The 19,955-nt window shown below is 38.5% G+C and overlaps 1 protein-coding gene across 8 annotated transcripts in view; it reads right to left on the bottom strand.

The window, feature by feature from the left end:
- Positions 1–19,955, bottom strand: part of TJP2 (tight junction protein 2) — a 62,476-nt gene that overhangs the window by 15,322 nt on the left and 27,199 nt on the right. For 4 of the 8 annotated variants that reach the window (XM_015653007.3, XM_015653003.3, XM_015653002.2 and 1 more), the window contains 4 exons: positions 6,390–6,443; positions 4,266–4,390; positions 2,004–2,106; positions 1,002–1,581 (listed from right to left, as the gene is read on the bottom strand). In XM_015653007.3, coding sequence (XP_015508493.1) covers positions 1,002–1,581; positions 2,004–2,106; positions 4,266–4,390; positions 6,390–6,434 — 853 coding nt within the window. In that variant the 5' untranslated portion in view covers positions 6,435–6,443. Of the gene's footprint in view, positions 1–1,001; positions 1,582–2,003; positions 2,107–4,265; positions 4,391–6,389; positions 6,444–7,715; positions 7,805–9,609; positions 9,701–10,268; positions 10,356–19,955 lie in introns of those variants that run through there. The other 4 variants (XM_015653000.1, XM_015653005.3, XM_015653004.2 and 1 more) reach the window with 4 other exon arrangements.

Here is a 19,955-nt window from a genome sequence, read left to right on the forward strand (position 1 = left end):
AAAGAAAGGCAACATCCTTAAAAAACATGCATCCTAGAACAACAGAATGTTGTTCTGCTTTAAAAGATCACCACATTTCAGCAAATCTGCAAAGTGTCCATATGAACAACAGAGATTATTGCAGTATAGCTAAACATAAAAGTCAACAAGTGCACCTTATATTTCTCCTTATTTGTATACATATCTGCATTATCTTTACAAGTGGAAACACTACATGCAGAGGAAGCAGAGGAAGGAAAAAAAAGGATTGTTGCCAGAGTCAATAAAGAAAATATATTAGCTCCTGCATACAAAGTTTAATTAGCAAAAAATTGTTAAAATTACAACACGGCAGATTAGGAAAAAACCCAGCCCCTCCAGAAATAAACCCCCTCCCCCCCTGCAAAAAACCCCAAATAGACAATTATGTACAATCTAATCTCAGATGCTTTCCAGCACAAATCTTTATTTCACAGTGAAAAAAGGGTCAGACTTACAAGGGGAGCATGAAAGCATGAAGCCTTCAGGCTTTCATTTACACTCTTCAATACTCAGCAAAGAAAGGCTAAAATAATTGCTATTTCAGTGCTTCACCTGCTGCTATTTCAGTATTCTTTAATGACCAGAACTAAACAAACCGTATTTTTAAAGGCAGAGTCTACTCTTTACCCTTTCTAGCTAACCCTTTTGTAGATGTGCCAAATGTAATCTGAATCATTATCAGATCCATGTTTTCCATCAGAACCAGAAGAAAAAGGCAGAGAAAATGGAAAACCAAGGACGCACTGTCTTGAAAAGACTGAAATGATGTGGGTGAATAAATCTTTGTTCAAAGGTAAAGTTCAAGGTTCTGGGGGAAAAAAGCATCCCAAATCAGCCAGAAAGAATGACAGAACAACTTAAACCATCAGTTACAAAAGTCAACACTTAACCTACAAAAGTAGAATGTAATTCAGCTCTTCTCCTTTCCCCACCAAAACCCATGCTGTATTGGAAGTTGACTCCTCCCCTATTGTACCTACCTTCGTTATGTCTGCCTTTTGTTAAGAGAACACTGATTGGTGCACCCTGATCCTGCGGTCCTAGGTATTCATGTTGGCGGTGTATTTCGGGTGAAGGACTGCGGGAACGAAGCCTATCCCGACTATGACTCCTCATTTCCCTCCCATATCTAGGATCAGATAAAGATCCATGACTGTAACTGGGTGGGCTGTAGTCTCCTCTGTAGTCCCGTTCATAGGCAGCATCCCTGTCGATGCTCCTTCCCCTGCTCCGATCCCTTCTATAGTCTCGATCCAAGCTCCTGTCCACGCTCCTACCACGACTTCGATCGCGGCTGTAGCTGAACTCCCTGTCATGGTCTCTGCTTCGGTTACGCCCTCGGTCGTGCTCGTCTCTATAGCTCTGATCCAGGTTGTTTCCCCAGCTTTGGCTGCGCCCTCCATTTCCACTGTGCCAGCTTCTCTCACTGTAGCCACTTCGAGCACTTTTGCCATCAAATTCTGCATGGTCATCCATCACATCTAAAGCTCTGTCCTCATAGTCAAGGGAGGGGCTTCTCTGCAGCGCAGCTGCCTGCACTTTCCTTGGTCTTTTCACTACCTGTTCAGTGCAAGAGAAAACAAAGAAACAAACAAATTCTATCAAAGATCAGAATGTGAAACTGAACAGATAAATATTGTTCATGTGTCAAATATATATTCTATTTATTATTGGACAAAATCTGTGTATGCAGAACATCATTTGCCTCACGTAAGTTCTATTTTCTTGTTATTCAGTAAAATAAACATTATAAAATAAACATTTTATTCTCAGTTTTTCAGTAAGATAACTTTGTGATGCTGTTGATTAATTTTCATTTGTTTCACCTGCAGAAACTATGTCTTTTTTTATTTATTTTGTACTTTGCACTTGGCAAAGGACTGCTTTGTTTTGTACACTTTATAGAAGAAAACTAAAATCCTGACTGATTACACAGGTACATACCACTGGCGCTACACTGATTACATTTGGAATTTACTTACAATGGTGGCCACTTTCCCACTTTTCCTAAGTTGCTGAACTGCAAAAGAGTGTAGAACATTTTCCATCGGGGTCCCATTAACTATGACCACTCGGTCATTTTCTCTGGAAATGGGGAGGGAGATAAAAAAAGAAAGAGAGTATTTAAGAGAAGTCTTCATAAAAATAGCAGAAATTTATTTTTTTTTTCTTTTAACAGAGGAAACTTATGGATTCAGTTCAGTTTACCAAGGAGTTTTGCTTTTAAACTCTGTTTGCTATATCAATTCCACAATATGTGAATACTAGAAACAGCTTTTGGTACATCTAAAAATTAGACATTGAGCAGCACTATCTTTGTGCATATACTGTGTTCAGCTTAAGCACCTTGTCATAATATTTATTAAAGAACATTTGTGATGCACATTGAAACAGGACTCCTAGTTTTAAATAAGAATTTCATGAAAGCTTCAAACTGCTGAAGCCATTAGGCAAATATTCACAAGTATAACTGCAGTACATTTTTCCTAAAGTCTGGTGTTCACATCTGGTCACATCTACTCTGTAGAAAGGTGATTGAGAGAAAAAAAATCTCAATAAAACATTAATACACAAGAAGTCTCCCTTACCCTAAAATACAGACCAACTAAGATTAGTAACTTTTCTGTTAGACCTCCTGTATATCAAAGAGACCACTAACACTTCACCCACATAACCCCGTATGAAATAGCCCCACAACACTGATTAATTTAACCCCATAAACTTCATAAAGGCATTTCAATGCAAAAAGTGAAGATTAAAAAAAACCCCCAAATTACCACTCCTCATTCTCCTCATACTAGTTTATTCTGGTGACTACCCAGTTACAGTCAGAGCATGAGCTCAAAAAAATTACTAGTTACTTTGCCATTTTCTGCTAGATAAAAGAAATCTTTGGTACCAACTATTTTATCTTCATTATAATCAAATCACATTGCAATCTTTTTTTTAATTAAGAAGATTATATACTCTAAGCCTCGATTTGTAAGGCACTCTAACTCCTAAATGATTTTTGTGCCTCTTTTCATATCCTTCCAATTCCTTTTAGTGGATGAGTATGCCAGAACAGCATGCTATATTTCAGTAGCACTTTCATCCAGGTTTATGCAAGAATTAAAATAGATCTCTGGACAGTCCATACATCCAAAGCTAGTATTGAACTTAACATTGCACTATTATGTCAAGAGGTCCATCTACACATTTTACCCTACAAAAGATGACAGGATGATTTTACCCATACACTCTGAAGGTTAGACCCATATTCCTTGATTTGTTGGAGGAACAGCTTTGCCTTCAATTTTCTTCAGAATGTGTTTTGTCTGAAAGTGCCCAAATATCTTGGTATTCCCTTGCCATCATCAATTTACCTATGATCTTTCATAATTTATGGACATCATTTCATTCCCAAATCACAGGTGATTATGGAACAGTGATGGTGTGCAGGGCTCACGGTTATAAAATGTAGGATTTATACACTTGTGTTAAAAATTATTTATTATGTGCTTTACAATTACCCTTTTATTTAGTTACTCAACAACTCCTATGCCAGCCATTTCATTTTCTGACCAAAAATAAATGCATGGCAATAGGGGCAGAATCTACTCTCATGATTTATTATTCCTGCACAATTATTTGGCATTTTTCCAAACTGTCTAGTCCTCATCAGGTATTTCAGATCAAAGAATGAAAATATGATGTAGGACAGAAACTCTAAGCCTACAGACTAATTGTTTGTACATGATAGATGCTGCCTCACCAAAGATGAAGTTATCAGAAAGACAACAGAAATGATTTCCATAATTTTTTCTTTCGGATATAAAATCAAACCTTCTTTGGGCTGACTTAAGCCATTCTTGGAAACTAATGATTAATCACTAAACATGTTTACTGGAGGAGGAACAAGGAGGATGTTATGGAGGATGATTTTAAGATACTAAGTATTTCTACTATTTTTTTAAATGAAATGCAATCTTGAAAGAAACATACTTAACTGTTAAAGACTTTTCAACACCACCACAGAAATGTAATGTCTTGCTAAACAGCATCTAACACCTCTATGTAAGGTTTACTTGTTTTGTTGTTTTGGGTTGTTTTTGGGTTTTTTTCAAAGAGACATCTAGATATTCAAGAGAGCACCAAATCTTGAGGTGATTAAATCATCAGGATTTCAACCACATCTGTCTAAAGGATTTATATATTCTACAGCCATGCCCCTCAAAATGCCAGACAAAGGAAAAAGTGCTTACTGAAGTAATCCATCTGCTGGACCACCTGGGAGAACATCCGAAATTACAATTGATGTTTCACCATTTTCAAAATGAGGGTTATCTCTGCCGCCAGAAACTGCAATCCCAAATCCTCGTTTTGAGTCCTTTACAACAAAACCAAATACAACAAAACTTCAATACATTGACAGGAATTTTGACAGGGAGAAAGAAGAGGAACAAGAATGTTCTCATGATGGTACTCCAAGTAGATATTATATAAAATATGATAACTGCAGGCAGAGTGCTGCAGACACACACAGTAACTCTAGATTTGAGAAAGATTAGGTTTACACATCCATGTATCAAAATGGTAAGTTTCTGTCTTCCAAAACCTCTACAGCCTTCTGACTGTTGGTAGTTAAGTGAAAAATTTACTAAATTTGCCTGCATTTCGCTTCACCATCCCATGGGTTATTCATAGCAAATTTATTGTTAGGTAAATCAATTTTGTTAGTGATGCTTGGGAAAGTGGAATAGCTTTCCCAGGATCTCATCTTCATTATGATTGCTAAGTAGTTTGTGACAACTACTTACTCCTCAATCAAAATAAAATGATCATGGTTGATTACAAAGAGCAATTAGGGAACTTATACATTGTCCATATAATATTCATCCTCTGTCACAATATATTTTAAATATGTAAATTATGTCAAACCTGTCATCATAGAAATAACACATCCATAGAAGTCCTAAGACAGCATTCATAAAACCAAAGAAATGCTTCACAGAATGCCAAGGAACAGCAGTAAACCTGGTAACTTTTAGCATAACTGAACTGCTGACAGCAAGGTGAGCACAAGTTTAAAAAAAAACACGTAAGTTTAATTTCATCTAATATTTAACATACACATCATCACTAAAAATTACAAATTATGCTACATTTGAGCAGAATGTTTTAACATAGTGGCAAAGTAACACATCAAACTGAAGTCATGTTTTCCCCCCAACACCCAATCAGCATGTGTAGTCCATTGTATGTCACCTCGTGTTCCACTAATGCTGATATTATTTCTTTGAGGAGGAAAAAAGCAGTGTGGTTTTCTTTTAAAACAACACTTCACTTGCTACAGCTCTGTTTTACAGGAAGCAGTCTGATGTTTTACACAAAAACAAAATATTCAAAATAATGGTAAAATTCAATGACAGTGGCTGATACAGCAAGTTCAGCAGCCCTTTGCCATCTCAGTAGCCTATGCCTATCTATGTGGTAAAGAAGTAATGCTAATTTACACAGCATCAGAGATCTGAAATGCTGGAAATTACAGGAACTAAGATCTTCTGCAATTTTTTCCTGTTTTCCTCTGTAACCTCAAAACCAACCTCTTCTCAACCATACTTTCTCACATGAAAGAAGCTATATAGAAAAGATTACTGTTTCACCTTGGCTCATCAAGTTCAGTTCACTGCAGAAGATGTGAAAAAACTTGAACAACTCAGTGCAGGCTGCTCACTGAACCCAGATCATCAGAACAGCTGAGAAGAGTGCCACCACCACTGAAGCCCAAACTGCACACCTTGTACTGTGGTGTGGCAGCCTAGCTATTAGAGAACACAGGCATAAGTGCTCTGTTTTCTTTAATTCAAAAGGACTCCACTTTATGAGATACTTCCTCTTTTCTTAAAAAAAACTTTTATAGTGACACCTACAGTACACCTGTTTTATAAGTTTTAATGACACTGTTTTTCCACTGGATTCTACACTAGTATATGTTAAAGTATATTACAAAAATAAAACCGGTGGAATCCTGTTCAGTGATTATTACAAAGCTCGGACATTAACCACAACCTGTTTGATAGAAAACCATCTGCTTTCCTTTTAAGGCTCTTCAATGATAAATTTAGCTATGTGGCTGACATGTAGTATTTGAAAGACCAAACAGTAGCAAATATTAAATTGTTAATTGAATTTACTCCTAACATTAAAGAGATGCACTATGGTAGGAGTAGCAACTAAGCTTTAAAATAAAAACCATACCTGATTTGGACAATGAATTAATCCTATTCTAGACTCAGACATGCTAATAAAATCTGCTGCAAAACATATTCAGAGTAAACCAGTGCTTGAAAATTTGAAAACTAAAAATATAACGGGCACTCACTCACCTTTTGTAAGGTCACTGTGTACTGTTCCCATATCAGCTCTTCCATGCCTGAGGCCTGTTGCACACAGAAACCAATTAGTAAAACACACAGCATATAACTATTTAAATTAAAATGTGAAATATCCCACTAAAACACAGGTTTAAAAAATATATGCATATTCTAATATTTGGGGAGAATTAGTTTGAAATTCATATATTTCAATTAATGACAATTTTTCTTCAAAAAAAGGAAAAAAATATTAACAGGTCCAGAGTGGTAGAATCCCTTCACGTTTCACTGATTTAACAGCTCATTCTGATTTTCTGGAAAATCCTATTCAGCAAAAACATTTAACTCAGATCAACTAGCATTCTATAGCCTTAGATCTATAGATTCAAACACACATAAAATACTTATGGAAGACCTTTCTGTCCCAGTATGCAGTAAGATTAGCAGTTGAAACTGAGGTTTTCAAAATGAACTAGACTTCAGATCTCTTGTGTCTTGTTCATGTGGATTTAACAAAATGTTTTGTCCGCTATGAATTACATAACTAAATATTTAGGTTCCCATCAAGAAATTAAATTTTACAGGAAAATACAATATATCACTATATAGTACAGATATAGCCATTTCTGTGAAACTTCTCAGAGACTTTTTTTTTTCCACATTTCCAGTTAAAACTGATGACTTTATCTTACATGATATAACCTGAAATCTTTCCAACATCACAGCTTAAAATATAATACAGAATAATCACCCAGCTGTGATGCATCATATAATACACAGCCAGCCCCTTCAGTGTCTGCCCTGTAAAACTAGGAGAAAAATGATCCACTGCACTGCAGAAAAATTACACTGTAAGCATTTCAAAATGGAAAGTATCCACTGCAGAAGAAAAATCCAGGCACCGCGTAAGTATGTGCATGCATATACTTAAGCCATAGGTTTTATTTGTTGAAAATGGTCTTCCTTTATCTCAGAAAACTGAATTACAGACAGAAGCTCAGTTCAGACTTAATGGTCTTTTTAAAGGCATCATAGGGAGTACTGACAACTAAACTCAGAAACAATAGACAGAGAAGTGACACAAGAAGGGTATGCCTGTACTTTAAGGCATCCCTTGCGTTTTCAGAGTAAGACTTCTGGCAGTGCACAACTGTTCAGCAAGCTGTGGACATTATTTCTTATATGCAAAAAAACCCTTGTTGCATAGTTTCAATTGATTCTGTGCACCACAAAGAGAAACTAGACTTACATTTTCACTTGCACATTCACTGTATTGAAAAAAAATTAAGTCCTACTCAGAGATCCTGAAGGAATATGCAAAACATTCAGCATTCTTACCAGGAATTTTAGAACACTGAACAGTACAAAATTTCCACTGTTCTGCCAGAAAATGAACAACGCTTTCCAGTTTCCAGTACCTCTGGTGTCTAATTAAAAAGAAAATTAAAAATAGATGTAGGAGATGATGGCTCATACTAAAAGTAATACATGTAAGTAATTGTTTCTAAATTTTGACTTGTCTAGATCGGACAAGAATGTGTTCATGATTATTAATATTCAAAACATGTGTCTGGGGTCAGTGTTGAATGTGCTGAATCACATAATAAAATTGCTTCATCTGGTAATACCATTTAACCAGTTAATATGTCTAAGCTTTCAGCTATCTGAAACTGAACTCACTTGATATATTCCCTTACAAAGAGAATCTCTGCCACAAGTGAAAAATTCCTCCTTAACTAAGATCTTCTTTTGAACTGCTGTGATGCTGCTGTATATGGAAGCAACTAGGCTTACTTATCTGGCATGTATCAAACAGTTTACCTACCACTAACCCTTCCTAGAGTCCTGCTTTCCTATGTATTTTTAAGCTCTGCAAAAAATGAGTCTGTGCTGAAAAAAGGCCTCGGTGTCATTTAAATTCCATCTGACTTCACTGAATAAAGTTTTAGAAATGAAAGTCAGTACCAAATGATGGGTAAGATTTGAAGGACAAGCAGGTAGGTTCAAATTTTGTAGAAGCACAGAAGATGAGAAATGTTCTCCATCCTCCTCCTGGTAAAAAAGCCTCAACAACTTACACATGTAGCACAAACATCACTTGAATTCAGTCTGCACTGTATGCAGCTCCTACAAGCACCACCTCCCAGCCAAGAATACTGAGGCCAGCTCTCAACAGGTGCACGAGTAAGGCAGGTAGAATGCAGTCACGGGGAGCTTACTACCCATGGGGATGAAAGACAGGCCTGAGAAATGACTGAATGTTTATTCAGTACAATACTGCAGGAAAAGGACTGAGGAAAGCACTGTAAAGATATCAGGGATGGATGTAAGGATATGAAACAGGAAACTTACAGGAATTTCTTTCCAGAAAACTAGGCCTTCCGTGAGCAGTGGCATAAGTATAACCTTGTGCACAAGTGGAGAGATGTACTGGGTAGTAAACCAAAGCATCATAAGCCTACAGAGTTACGTTACTTTACTCTGAGAAATAACTCTTATGGTTCTGGTCAGAAAGAAAAAAAAAGTAGTAAGAATGAAAGAGAAACTACTGCCTACAGACACTAAAATTAAGGTCTTGCAAGATGCCAAAACTATAGCATCATCTCATTTGTGCCTAGAAAAAAGATCCTCAGTGACTGTTTCAGGTACATTCTGTGTAAATTTGGGGTTTGTTTTTACCTTGACACTGTTACTGAAAATTCAAAAGATAATTAAGCAATTTGCTTTTAAATTCGTTGAAGTAATCCATTTTTTTAAACTGCTCCTTGGGAAACTGTCTCCCATTTGCTGTCCTCTGTATCAGGGAAGGAAAGCACATTATGTACTTGCACAGCTTATTTTGTACAATGTACAAAATTACCAAGACAACATGATTAGTTCTGCTGTACTGATAAAGCAATGCAGGCTCTGCAACACAGTTCAAAGAACTGAATGGTCACCTTGGAAGCCCATAAGGCAAAAACAATCTCTAAACAATAATCTCTTTAATATTATAAAACATACAACTGCTGCTTGCCATTGTCACGATGCTAACCCATACAGTCAGAGTAATGGAGAAGAGAAGATTGAGAGGGAGGGAGAGACTACAAATTTTACAAATCATCAGTCAGGGACTTGATCAAAACTAATATCTAAGTCTCCACCCGAATTGCGAAATTCCTGTACTCCACATTTAGTGATGTGACTCTCCTCTGAATGCATCAAGTGATGAGTTATGAAAAGCCTTCATCACCTTGCCAATTTCTTCATACTTCATCTGTAAGGAAACACAAAGGGATCCTGAGCAGCTTGTGCATCCCTTACAGGATCGCAGTTTCACTGCAAGATTGCACACCAAAACACTGGAGAGAGAAAGGCAGGCAAAATGGTTAAGAACCCCACCTCCAGCTACTAATACTAACTGTTTTACAAGTCCACCCAGGTTTCACATAGACAACAGGCTACCTGCAGTAAATGCAAATTATTGTAACTAGCTAGCCTAAATTCATTAGGGACTATAGTCAGTCCATTTCTAATTAGAACACTGTAGTCAGGATTTGCTTAAATCTGTCTAATGCTCATACACTAAAACGACAGGTGCTTTCTAAAATATCCAAAATAGACTGTTTAGCAGAATCTTTGGCAGGAAACTAGTCAAAGTGCTAAAATCGCCAGTGTGCAACAAACAGGCAGCTGTTGCAGCTCTAACTGACAGTCACCAAGAGATTTATGCAATTACTTGCTCCTGAGAGATCACAGAAGACAATTTCATCCACGCCGAAAGAACAACAAAACCAGAAGACCTGCCACAACAATCATCTGGCTATAAAAGTGAGTTGGAGAGGGGAGGGATATGTGAGGGGAGGAGGGGAAGAAAAGACGTGGAGCAAGATGCAACAAAAAGCAACTCACGTGCCCTTTCAAAATCCCCAACTTTTTGACTGCATGTGACCACATTCTCTGCAGAGCTTGAGCTGTCTTCATTGTTGCAGGATATAATCTGTGAGGGAACGCCGTACATCCCGTCTTTTCATCTGTTTCCACCACTCAACATGGTTATGTAATTCTAATACAATAGTGGCCTACATACTAGAACAAATCCTGCTGTCAGTTTCACACAGAAACACATCAAAACTGCAGCAAGGAAATGCACTGTGAGTTTAACTAACTCCCAGTGTGAAAGATCCCAGGAAAATGCAGTGCTGTAATCTTATGCTTGTTTTTAAATGAAGTGCTGAACACTATGCAGCACCTTATTCTTCTTCCAAGCACATATGGGTTCACCCCACTGGGAACCTAATTTAAACATAGAAGAAAAAGGCTTAAGAAGCACAGTACAGATGATTTGAAAATTCATATATTGACTATAAATTTTACAGTTTTTGCAGAACTGTGTGGGCTTGGCTCCAGCAAGGAAAAGGAGAAATAAATACAGAATAATACTCACTGAAAATAACAGTATTTGCCATCAAACATTTAGTAAGGTATCATTTGTAAGAAAGATAAGCTAATCGTACAGCTAAACAGATAGGTTACTTTATTGGAAAATAGGTCAAGCTATCACTCCCATTTATGCTGCATGAATACTGTGAAATTTAAGCCTCAAGTGAACTTTTCCCCTAGACTTGATGTAAGTTTCACAGGCAGTGAACAGATAGGAAGATATGCCAAGTTTTGTACACAATGCTAACCAAAAATTCCATACACAGATTTAATTTTTCACTAGTCAACCAATCTTAACTGCTAAAGAGTATTAATTCAGACAGCAGTGGAAAATGTGAAGGGTTGTGTTGTTCATTTTTTGTTGGGGTTTAGTTTTTTGGGGGAGTGGGGTGGGGGAGAATGGGGGTACGAGGGATGCAGAGGGACAATCCATGTGTTCAAGATTTTCCATTCAAAGCAAAGACTGAATTCAGCATTCTACATTTTAACTACGACCCCACCTCTGCACTAGGTGAACTAGGATAAACAGAGGCTTGCACCTTCATCCCTGAGCTGCCAAGAGTGAACACCAAGGGGATCCAGAAGCAACACACTGACACCAGCCCCCAACTCAGGCTACCCACTTGGACGAGAGTAAGACTTTTATTAGAGTTTGGTCAAAATAGTTTAGAATCTCCATCAACATTTCTAAAGAGCACATTCCTCTCAACAGACTCGCATTCACAGCTTCCAAAACTGGTATTTATTTATTTATTTTTACAAAATAGGGGCAGGAAAAAGAAACAAATGTAAGTACGTCTTTGAGACTTCTCTAGCCCTGTTTTCTTAGCTTTTTTGTTTTCCTCCCCCTAGCCCTGAAAAAGCTTCAGAAGCACTCCTAATAGAGAAGAAAAGACCATCATGACATAAGAGAATAAAAATGGTGAATTATTATCCATGGGCTGGTAGCAGTTGTAACAAGGACTCTTCTTTCTTGGTTTTGGACTATCCTTTTTCTCTACAGGAATATAATAAGAAAAATGAATGGATTGCCTCCACCAAAATTTAAAACAGAATTTTTCTGAAATTTTAAAAAATAATTTAGGAAATTAAAAAAAAAATTTAGGAATGTTGCTGCAAGTGAAAAGACCAGAGAATTAACAGAAAGATGCAAATGTTTGCATTTGGATGTTTCATTTTGAAGGAAAACAATATCTCCAGAATAGGAATACCTCAATTCAATTATTTTAAAGTGAGATAGAAAAAAATTTCAAACAAGCATTGTCCCAGACACTGTTTCCTTTTACTTTACCTGTATGCCTCTTCACAAAAACTAACCATAAAGGGAAATGATAACCTAATTTCACTCCTAGCATAAGATTACAAAGGCAATTACAACATATTTACATATCACATCTATTATTATCCACAGACATTTAAAACAAAAACTTTTTTTAAAAACAAGTTCAATTCCAATGACAGATACCAGAACACTCTGGTTCTTTCTGGGAGTCTATCCTGACAATAAATGTTTGTGAATCCTGTGGGGAAAGAAAACTAAGCATGATGATCTGGTTTATAAACTGTGGAAGGTGAAACGAAAAAGAGAGCTCTCAAAAAACTTAACAGAGCAACCTCAGAACGTCACAACAAAAATCCTACAGCAGAAGGCTGTAGAATCTCTCCACTCACCCTGGTGAAAATTTTACACCCAGCACTATGTTTTGATCTCTTCCTCTACAGACAAGGAAGAAAAAGGGTATTTCTTCACATATAGTCATATAAGCAAGATATAATCTCCTCCAAGCAAGCAGAAAGGATACCTGAAATAGTCTTGCTGGCTCCATTATGGATGGAAGTAACACAAGAAAAGAGGTCCTTTCGCCCTCCAATTTTTCATGTTCCCCTTCATATGTTACTAAGGATATAAGCATAGAAACCTTGAAAGCTGAGTCTAGGTCTTCCCTAAAGACAGACGCACACAACAAAGATGATCAAGAACTTAAAGCTTAACTGAAAGCTACCCACTTGTAAAAGACAGAGGGACAGGGACTCTGCTATCCACTGATAGGAACAGCCAGGGGAGGGAGTCCAAAGCTGTATCAAGACGCAAGTATTTCTGGCCTCAAAGACTAGGTACACTATCAGAGGAATCAGAAGCTGCCTTTACTCCTAATCTGCCCTCATAAAGACAATTATGATAGACAAAAAGGCATGGCCTTAGATTTACAGGCTGTCAAAGATCCTGATCCACTTCAATTTCTGGATGACACTAAAATAATGCCCTCTGTAGAGAGTAGAGGCTCAGTGAAATGAGAAGAAATCTATACATCAGTGTGCTGTGTGAAGCACCACATCTCCTTTTTCAGCTGAATGCCATAGCCTAGGTTATTAAAGACATCTACAGAATGATGATCATGTAACACAAGTTGCATAGCCAGATCTTGCGAAGTATTCTCAACATAGAGAAATGTGACTGAAGAGGAACAGGACCTTTACCAGGCCTCTCTCTGCAGTGAGAAAGCCACTTGGAAGAAAGCTCAGCCTGATGTGTTCCCATGAATTGTCTGTGTATGATACAGCACACCTTTGATTACGATCCAGGAAAATGATAAAAAACTACTTTACCCATGTATCTTTCACAATACAGCCAATACCTTGCACAAAAGGAGGTACCTTACTTTCTACCAATAAATGCTCTGATTCAAAGAAGCTTATTCTATTTTTCAGGTAGGTTACTGTAGTAATACAGCAACTCCCAGAAGAGCAACAGATCCTCCTCAAGAACAGGTTTCTAGAATGATGAATGGCTCAAATTAAAGAAAAAAGTGATAAAAAATGGTTTGCAAAATTTGTCCATTAGAAGTAAAAGATAACTGCTCTTCAACAGTGGCAGAAACTCCTCTTTCCTCCTAGGGGCACAGAGAAGACATTTAAGGTACAGTTCCATGTTAAAAGATCATCAGCTCTACTTTCACATTCCAGTAAAATCAAAATGGTTGTTAACATCACAGTGGGTTATATTAACAGGATGCAGAAGTTGGGGGGAAAAAAGTCACAAACTGTGCACATTAGTATACTTCTGCAATGGAATGAAAATTTTTGAAGAAGAAAAAATTCACACAGAAATGAGCTGTGCAAGCAATCCTTTCTTCCTCTTCCCTCTAATGGAGAATTATCAGTTACATTATATAATGTTTGCTTTCACTCAAATTACTCAACAGGAACAAATATTACCAAAATACTTTTGCACTATTGGCAAGGTAACAAATACATTCATCAGCAACCTGGTCAAGTGGAAATTGTCCCTGCTCATGGCAAGGGGGTTGGAATTACATTAATTTTTAAGTCACTTCCAACCCAAATCACTCTGTGATTCTGTGTGTTATCAGACTTTGTGTCAGAAACTTTTTTTTCACACAATGTGTGTAGAAGCAGCAATCTGAAGGACTACCTAGAAAGACCTAAAGAAAACATAAATTGAGCATAGTGTTTCCAGAAATTTGTTTTTCATAGAAAAGTTAAAATCATGGTAGGAATGTCACTATATAGAAACACAAGCCATTTTTCATGTAAAAGACAAGATATTGTTTAAAGCTTTTTTTAATCATCTTTCACCCAGAAGTTATACCATTCAATTGCTAAATGCGATCTAAAACAGTACTGGCAAATACTGCATGAAGTACAACAAGCCTATTCTGGACACTCACAAACCAATCTTTAGTTCTTAAGTTTCATGAAAACTCTTAAAATTATGAAAGGAGAACAGTTAACTAAACAATAATGAAACACTCTTTTGTTTCACTTATTTTAGGAATAGTGTGAATCCATCATGACAACAATGCCCACAGTCATTACTTGACACTGTGCTGAGCACTATTTGCCTACAAATTTTGCTTTCAGTTAGCAAAACTACTACTTCCTACAAATCGCCCAGTACCAAGGCTCTCAGCTGCAAAGCCAAGAGCACAATTCAGGTTTCTTGACTTCAAGTCCAGTAGCCTAAGTGTTGTGCAAGGAAGCCAACACACAGATTTCCTCCATTTCTGTCAAATACAAGTCTTGCAGGAAAACAGCCCCTGTAGTCAGAAAACAGGGACCAACCTTCTCCCATTGTGGGAGTTCAAGACAGCTAAAAGGTGAGGAAGAATTCCAGGGTGGCAGAACCTGCACTCATTTCTACCTCTTGTTACATCACAACACAAAAAATGCATTCCACACTGCAAACTGAACCAGAATCCACTCCTATCCAGAACTGGGGAGATGAAGGCAACAGCATTGTTCATCAGACTGTTGAGAATATTAATTGACAAACGCATCTAGGTCTCATTTGCATTGTAGCATTGTAGCCCTGATATTAACATTCACAACATAATGCCCCAGATCTCCCAGTGCACAAAAAATTGTTTAATGAATAAACCCAAGGGGATGGAAAAATGTTTCACACACAGATAAGATCTATGCTTATCTGGATCTTTGACAAGTTGTGTTCTTTTTAATGCAAACTATATCACTTCATCCAACTCATGGCATTTAAATGACAAACAATGCTTAAATGTAATGAAGGATAGATATCACACAATCTGCCCAGGGCAGCAGCCCCTGCTTCTTCAAATGGCTCACAATGATGAAACGGCATCCCTAGTCAAGAGAATTTTTGCAGGAATTTGCCCAAGCACAGGGAAAAAAAAATAATCAAAACAGAAGAATGGGATTTGAGTTCTGTAAATATTTAATTTTTCTGCAATTCCAAAATAGAAATGGACTAACCCAGACACTGAAAAGAAGACAGTAAAGAATGTGGCATTGGGCATCCTTTTGTTGGATTATAGTATAGGGGACAAAATCCCTGTGTGGTTTTGTTTTGTTTCAACTCTGTATTAAAGAAACACCTAAATAAAAATGGGGAGGCTGCACATATCTGAGTAATGCACATACAAGACTCTTTGGGGAAAGGAAAAAAATGCAACTTGTTTTCGGGGAATCTTTTTTGTTCAAAATAGTAAGGTACTCATTAGGAAAACTGTATTTCCTACATAGTTTTACCAAACATTTACCAATTACACTGAAAATTTTCAGAAGGGGGGACAAGCATTTTTAAAAGAAGAAAAGGGAAAATCAGGATTTTCTTAAAATATTTTGAGGTCGAGTCACAATTGACCTTAGAAGTAGCTTATGGAAATCTAAGATGGGTTGTATTTTTAATTTGTTCATTCGTTTACTTTCTAGGTGCTTTCTTCTCAGACCTGACAAAGTTTCCTTGCCTCTATAAATGAGCACCTTTGGAAGGTTCTCAGAAGATCAACACCCCTTTTCATCTTTGGCTATCCAGTTTTTCCTTCCCAAACACACAACCTCACAGGCTGGGTACAGCTTTTCATGGTATGAACTAAACACATTCTTTCTGACCATAACGATTTCCACACTCCTCCTACTCAATTACTTGCAGTCCCTTTGACTGTGTGAATTCTGCTGGTTAGTTCTTAAAAGGAAGCCAAGAGAGCTTTCTGAAGCCACAAAAACATGCTCGTTTTTTCTCACACAATTACTTTCTTGCCACTTCTGTCAGCTGAACTGGCAGGCCAAGGGAGATGGCAGGAAAAAATATTAGAACTCTGCAGCTAAATTCAACCTAGACAACAGATGAGGCTCCATCTGTTGGCTGAAGGAGGTACCAGGAAAATGAGATTTTATAAAGGGGATATTTTGAATCATAGAATCATTTAGGCTGGAAATGGCCTCAAAGATCATTGAGCCCAGCTGTAAATGTAACACTGCCAGAATTACCACTAAATCATATCCTTAAGAGTATACCTGCACAGCTTTTAACTACCTCCATGGATGGTGACTCAACCACAGCCCTTGGCAACTTGTTCCAATGTTTGATAACCCTTTCTATGAAGAAACTTTGCCTAATATTCAATTGAAACATCATTCTGGCACACTTAAGCCTATGTCCTCTCACTTTGTCACTAGCTGTCTGGGAGAACAGATCCACTCCCACCTGGCTCACCCACCTTTCGGGTAGTTGTACGGAGCAATGAGGTCATCCCTGAGTCTCCTTTTCTCCAGGCTAAATACCCCAGCTCTCTCAGCTGCTCCTCACAGCACTTGTGCTCCAGACCCTTCACCAGTTCTACTCCCCTTCTCCAGACACTCTCCAGCACCTGTCTTTCTTGGAGTGAGCAGTCTAGAACTGAGCACAGGATTTAGGTGAGGCCTCATGAGTGCTGAGCACACAGGGACAATGGCCTCCCTCATCCTGCTAGCCACACTATTGCTGACACAGGCCAGCATGGCTGTGGCCATTGTGGCCACCTGGGCACAGGTGGCTCATGTTCAGCTGCTGTCAGCCAGCACTCCAGGGTCCTTTTCTGCTGGGCAGGTTTCCAGTCACTCTGTCTGCAGCCTGTAATACTGCTTGGGGTTATGATGAAAGTGTAGGACCAATCCTTTGGTCTTGTTGAACCTCATGCTGTTAGTCTTGGATCAACGGATCAAGCCTGTCCAGATCCCTGCACAAAGCCTTCTTACCCTCTAGCAGATGAACACTCTTGCCCAACTTAGTGTTATCTGTCCAGATCATCAATTAACTTATTAAACAGGAACAGACACTACTGAGCCCTATGAACTCCACTTGTTACTGGCAATCAGCTGGACTTAACCCCATTCACCACCACAATTTGGAACTGGCCATCTAGACAGGAGCATGGAAAAATGAAACAGAGAAAAATACTTCTATGGAAAATACATGAATACAGAACATCCCAAGTGGCTTTAAGACTACCTCAGTGCATGAGAAAATATTTCATACATTTATTGATTGTCCCACTCTGTCCTATGCTTGTGTGGCCCTACCTCAAGTCCTGTGTGCAGTTTTGGGCACCACAATATCTCAAAAGATATAAAGCTATTAGAGAACAAGCACCCAAGATGATGAAAGGTCTGGAGGGGAAGCTGTATGAGTGGCTGAGGTCACCTGGTCTGTTCAGCCGGGAGGAGACTGAGGACAGACCTGACTCAAGTTACAACTTCCTTGTGAGGAGAAGAGGAGGGGTAGGCACTGATCACTTCTCTGTGCGGCCCAGTGACAGAACCTTAGGGAATGCACTGAAGCTGTGACAAGGAAGGTTTAGGTTGAATATGAGAAAAAGGTTCTTTGCCCACAGGGTGACTGGGCACGGGAACAGCTCCCCAGGGCAGTGGTCACAGCACCAGCCTGACAGCTGAAGGAGTGTTTGGAAAATACTCTCGGACACATGGTGTGATCCTTCTTTTATTTATACATATATGCACAGTAAAAACATGCCCCGTGGCACAGACGAACAGGAAGCAAGCCTGCTTCCTCCCGCCCCCCCCCCCCCCCCCCGGCTCACGCTGCACGTCACAAAGGCTCACAAGCACCAGGAGCAGCGTCGCCGCTTCTGCTGAATTTGCAGGGCACTTCAAAGTCTAGCGCAGGCAGCACCAAAACCGGCAGGCAGGCAGACAGACAGACAGACGTGACCCGAATTCCCGCAGGAAGGCTGTCCCGGGAGGGGGCTGCGCTGCCCGGCGCCGGGAGCCGCGGCACGACGCGCTCAGCTCCTGCCTGCTGGCGGGCTGAGCGCTTCCCGTCACCGTGATTCGGAGAAGCGAAAAAATACATTCCGAGAATTCTCATTAGGCCAATATGCTATTTCAAAACCTTCCTTTCATAGTAAATATGACAGAAAACGTGATGTTAGAACAAATTTGTTAGGTGCTTTTTGTTTTCTTTCTTTCATCTCAAGCCCATACTGAATCGTCAAACTGACTGGGTTTGGGGTTGTTTGTTTGGTTTTTTATTAATTTCGGTTTTATTATGTGCCTTTTCTTACCGCATTTATTTCAGGAATTAATTGTACTGTTTATAAAAAGTAAATAAACATACTCTCCGTGAAGTCTCATGTTCTGGAAAAAACATCTGGTACTCCAAAGATAAACCACTCACTAATGCGGACAGAGATGCCAAGACACCATGGAAATAGGTACCTGAAAATTAGCAATCCCAGATTTTAGCACTTAACAATAAAAAGCAGAGATATAATTACATTTTTCAGAGTGAAGCTTTTTCTGCCAAACTGCTTTTTACCTGAACTTAAACAGTTTACACTTTCAGAAAATACTGCAAGGTCCTTTAAGGTCCTGATTTTGCTGACATAAAAGAGACAGAGAAGTACATTACACCAGAAAAGTAAACACCACACACACAGAGGGATTTTCCAGAATTTGTATTTCACAGTACTTGTGATCTCTGACAGTAAGAGCAACAGTTAATAATTTCAATTGAGTATGCAGAAATTACTAGGTATTGTGTGGTGTGTTTTTTAAAACAGTGAGGCTTATTGAACAAACTAATCTTTTTAGCAAGAGATTCACATTCTCATTCCCTCTCTAATTATTGTGGAAAGGGGTTACTACAAAAGCAGTCACCTGAACTGGTTTGGTGCTACCCACAGCAGGTCATCATTTACCATGATCAGAGGCAGGGATGGGGGCAAAAAGCAGTACTTAATGCAGCAGAGTGTACCAAGATCCAAACATTAAAACTCAGCATCAATTTACAACCCCCAAATATTATTGCCAATTGAAAGTACACATGCAGAACTTTTCTGGGATGAGTGGTAGGCATGAGTGGAGTAGTTTGCACTTACTACAGCTGAATTCTACTGGACTTAGATGCATACATATGCATCATCAAAGCCACTACAATATCCCATTACAAACAAAACAAAAGATTGTTCAAGATGAAAAGGGGGGGAAAAAAAAAAGGAAACTGATTATATTCAAAACACAGCTGCAAGATACTCAGGTCTTACCTACTGATTACCTAAATCTCAAAAATTCAGCTTAGAGAACTTGCTTCTGGTGTACATCTATCTTTTGCCCAAAAGCAGTTCTCTCATTTCCTCGGTAGAATTGTTCCAGTGCTCCCCCAACAGGAAGCAATCAGTTTTTCAAAATGATTCTTCAAAAAAGAGGGAACAGCTTCAACTGAAACAGAAAACTGCCCTTTGGGGAAGAAACAAAACAGATCCTATATCCCTGTCGTCATCCCCCCATCTCCCCCACCCCAATTAAATTATTTTAATTTTTAGAAAACAGTTAATTTTAAGTTTTAGAAAACAATTTTTGCCTCTTGAGAAATAACACTCT

Source organism: Parus major, chromosome Z (genome assembly GCF_001522545.3).
Source record: "Parus major isolate Abel chromosome Z, Parus_major1.1, whole genome shotgun sequence".
In the NCBI taxonomy this organism is placed as follows: Eukaryota; Metazoa; Chordata; class Aves; order Passeriformes; family Paridae; genus Parus; species Parus major.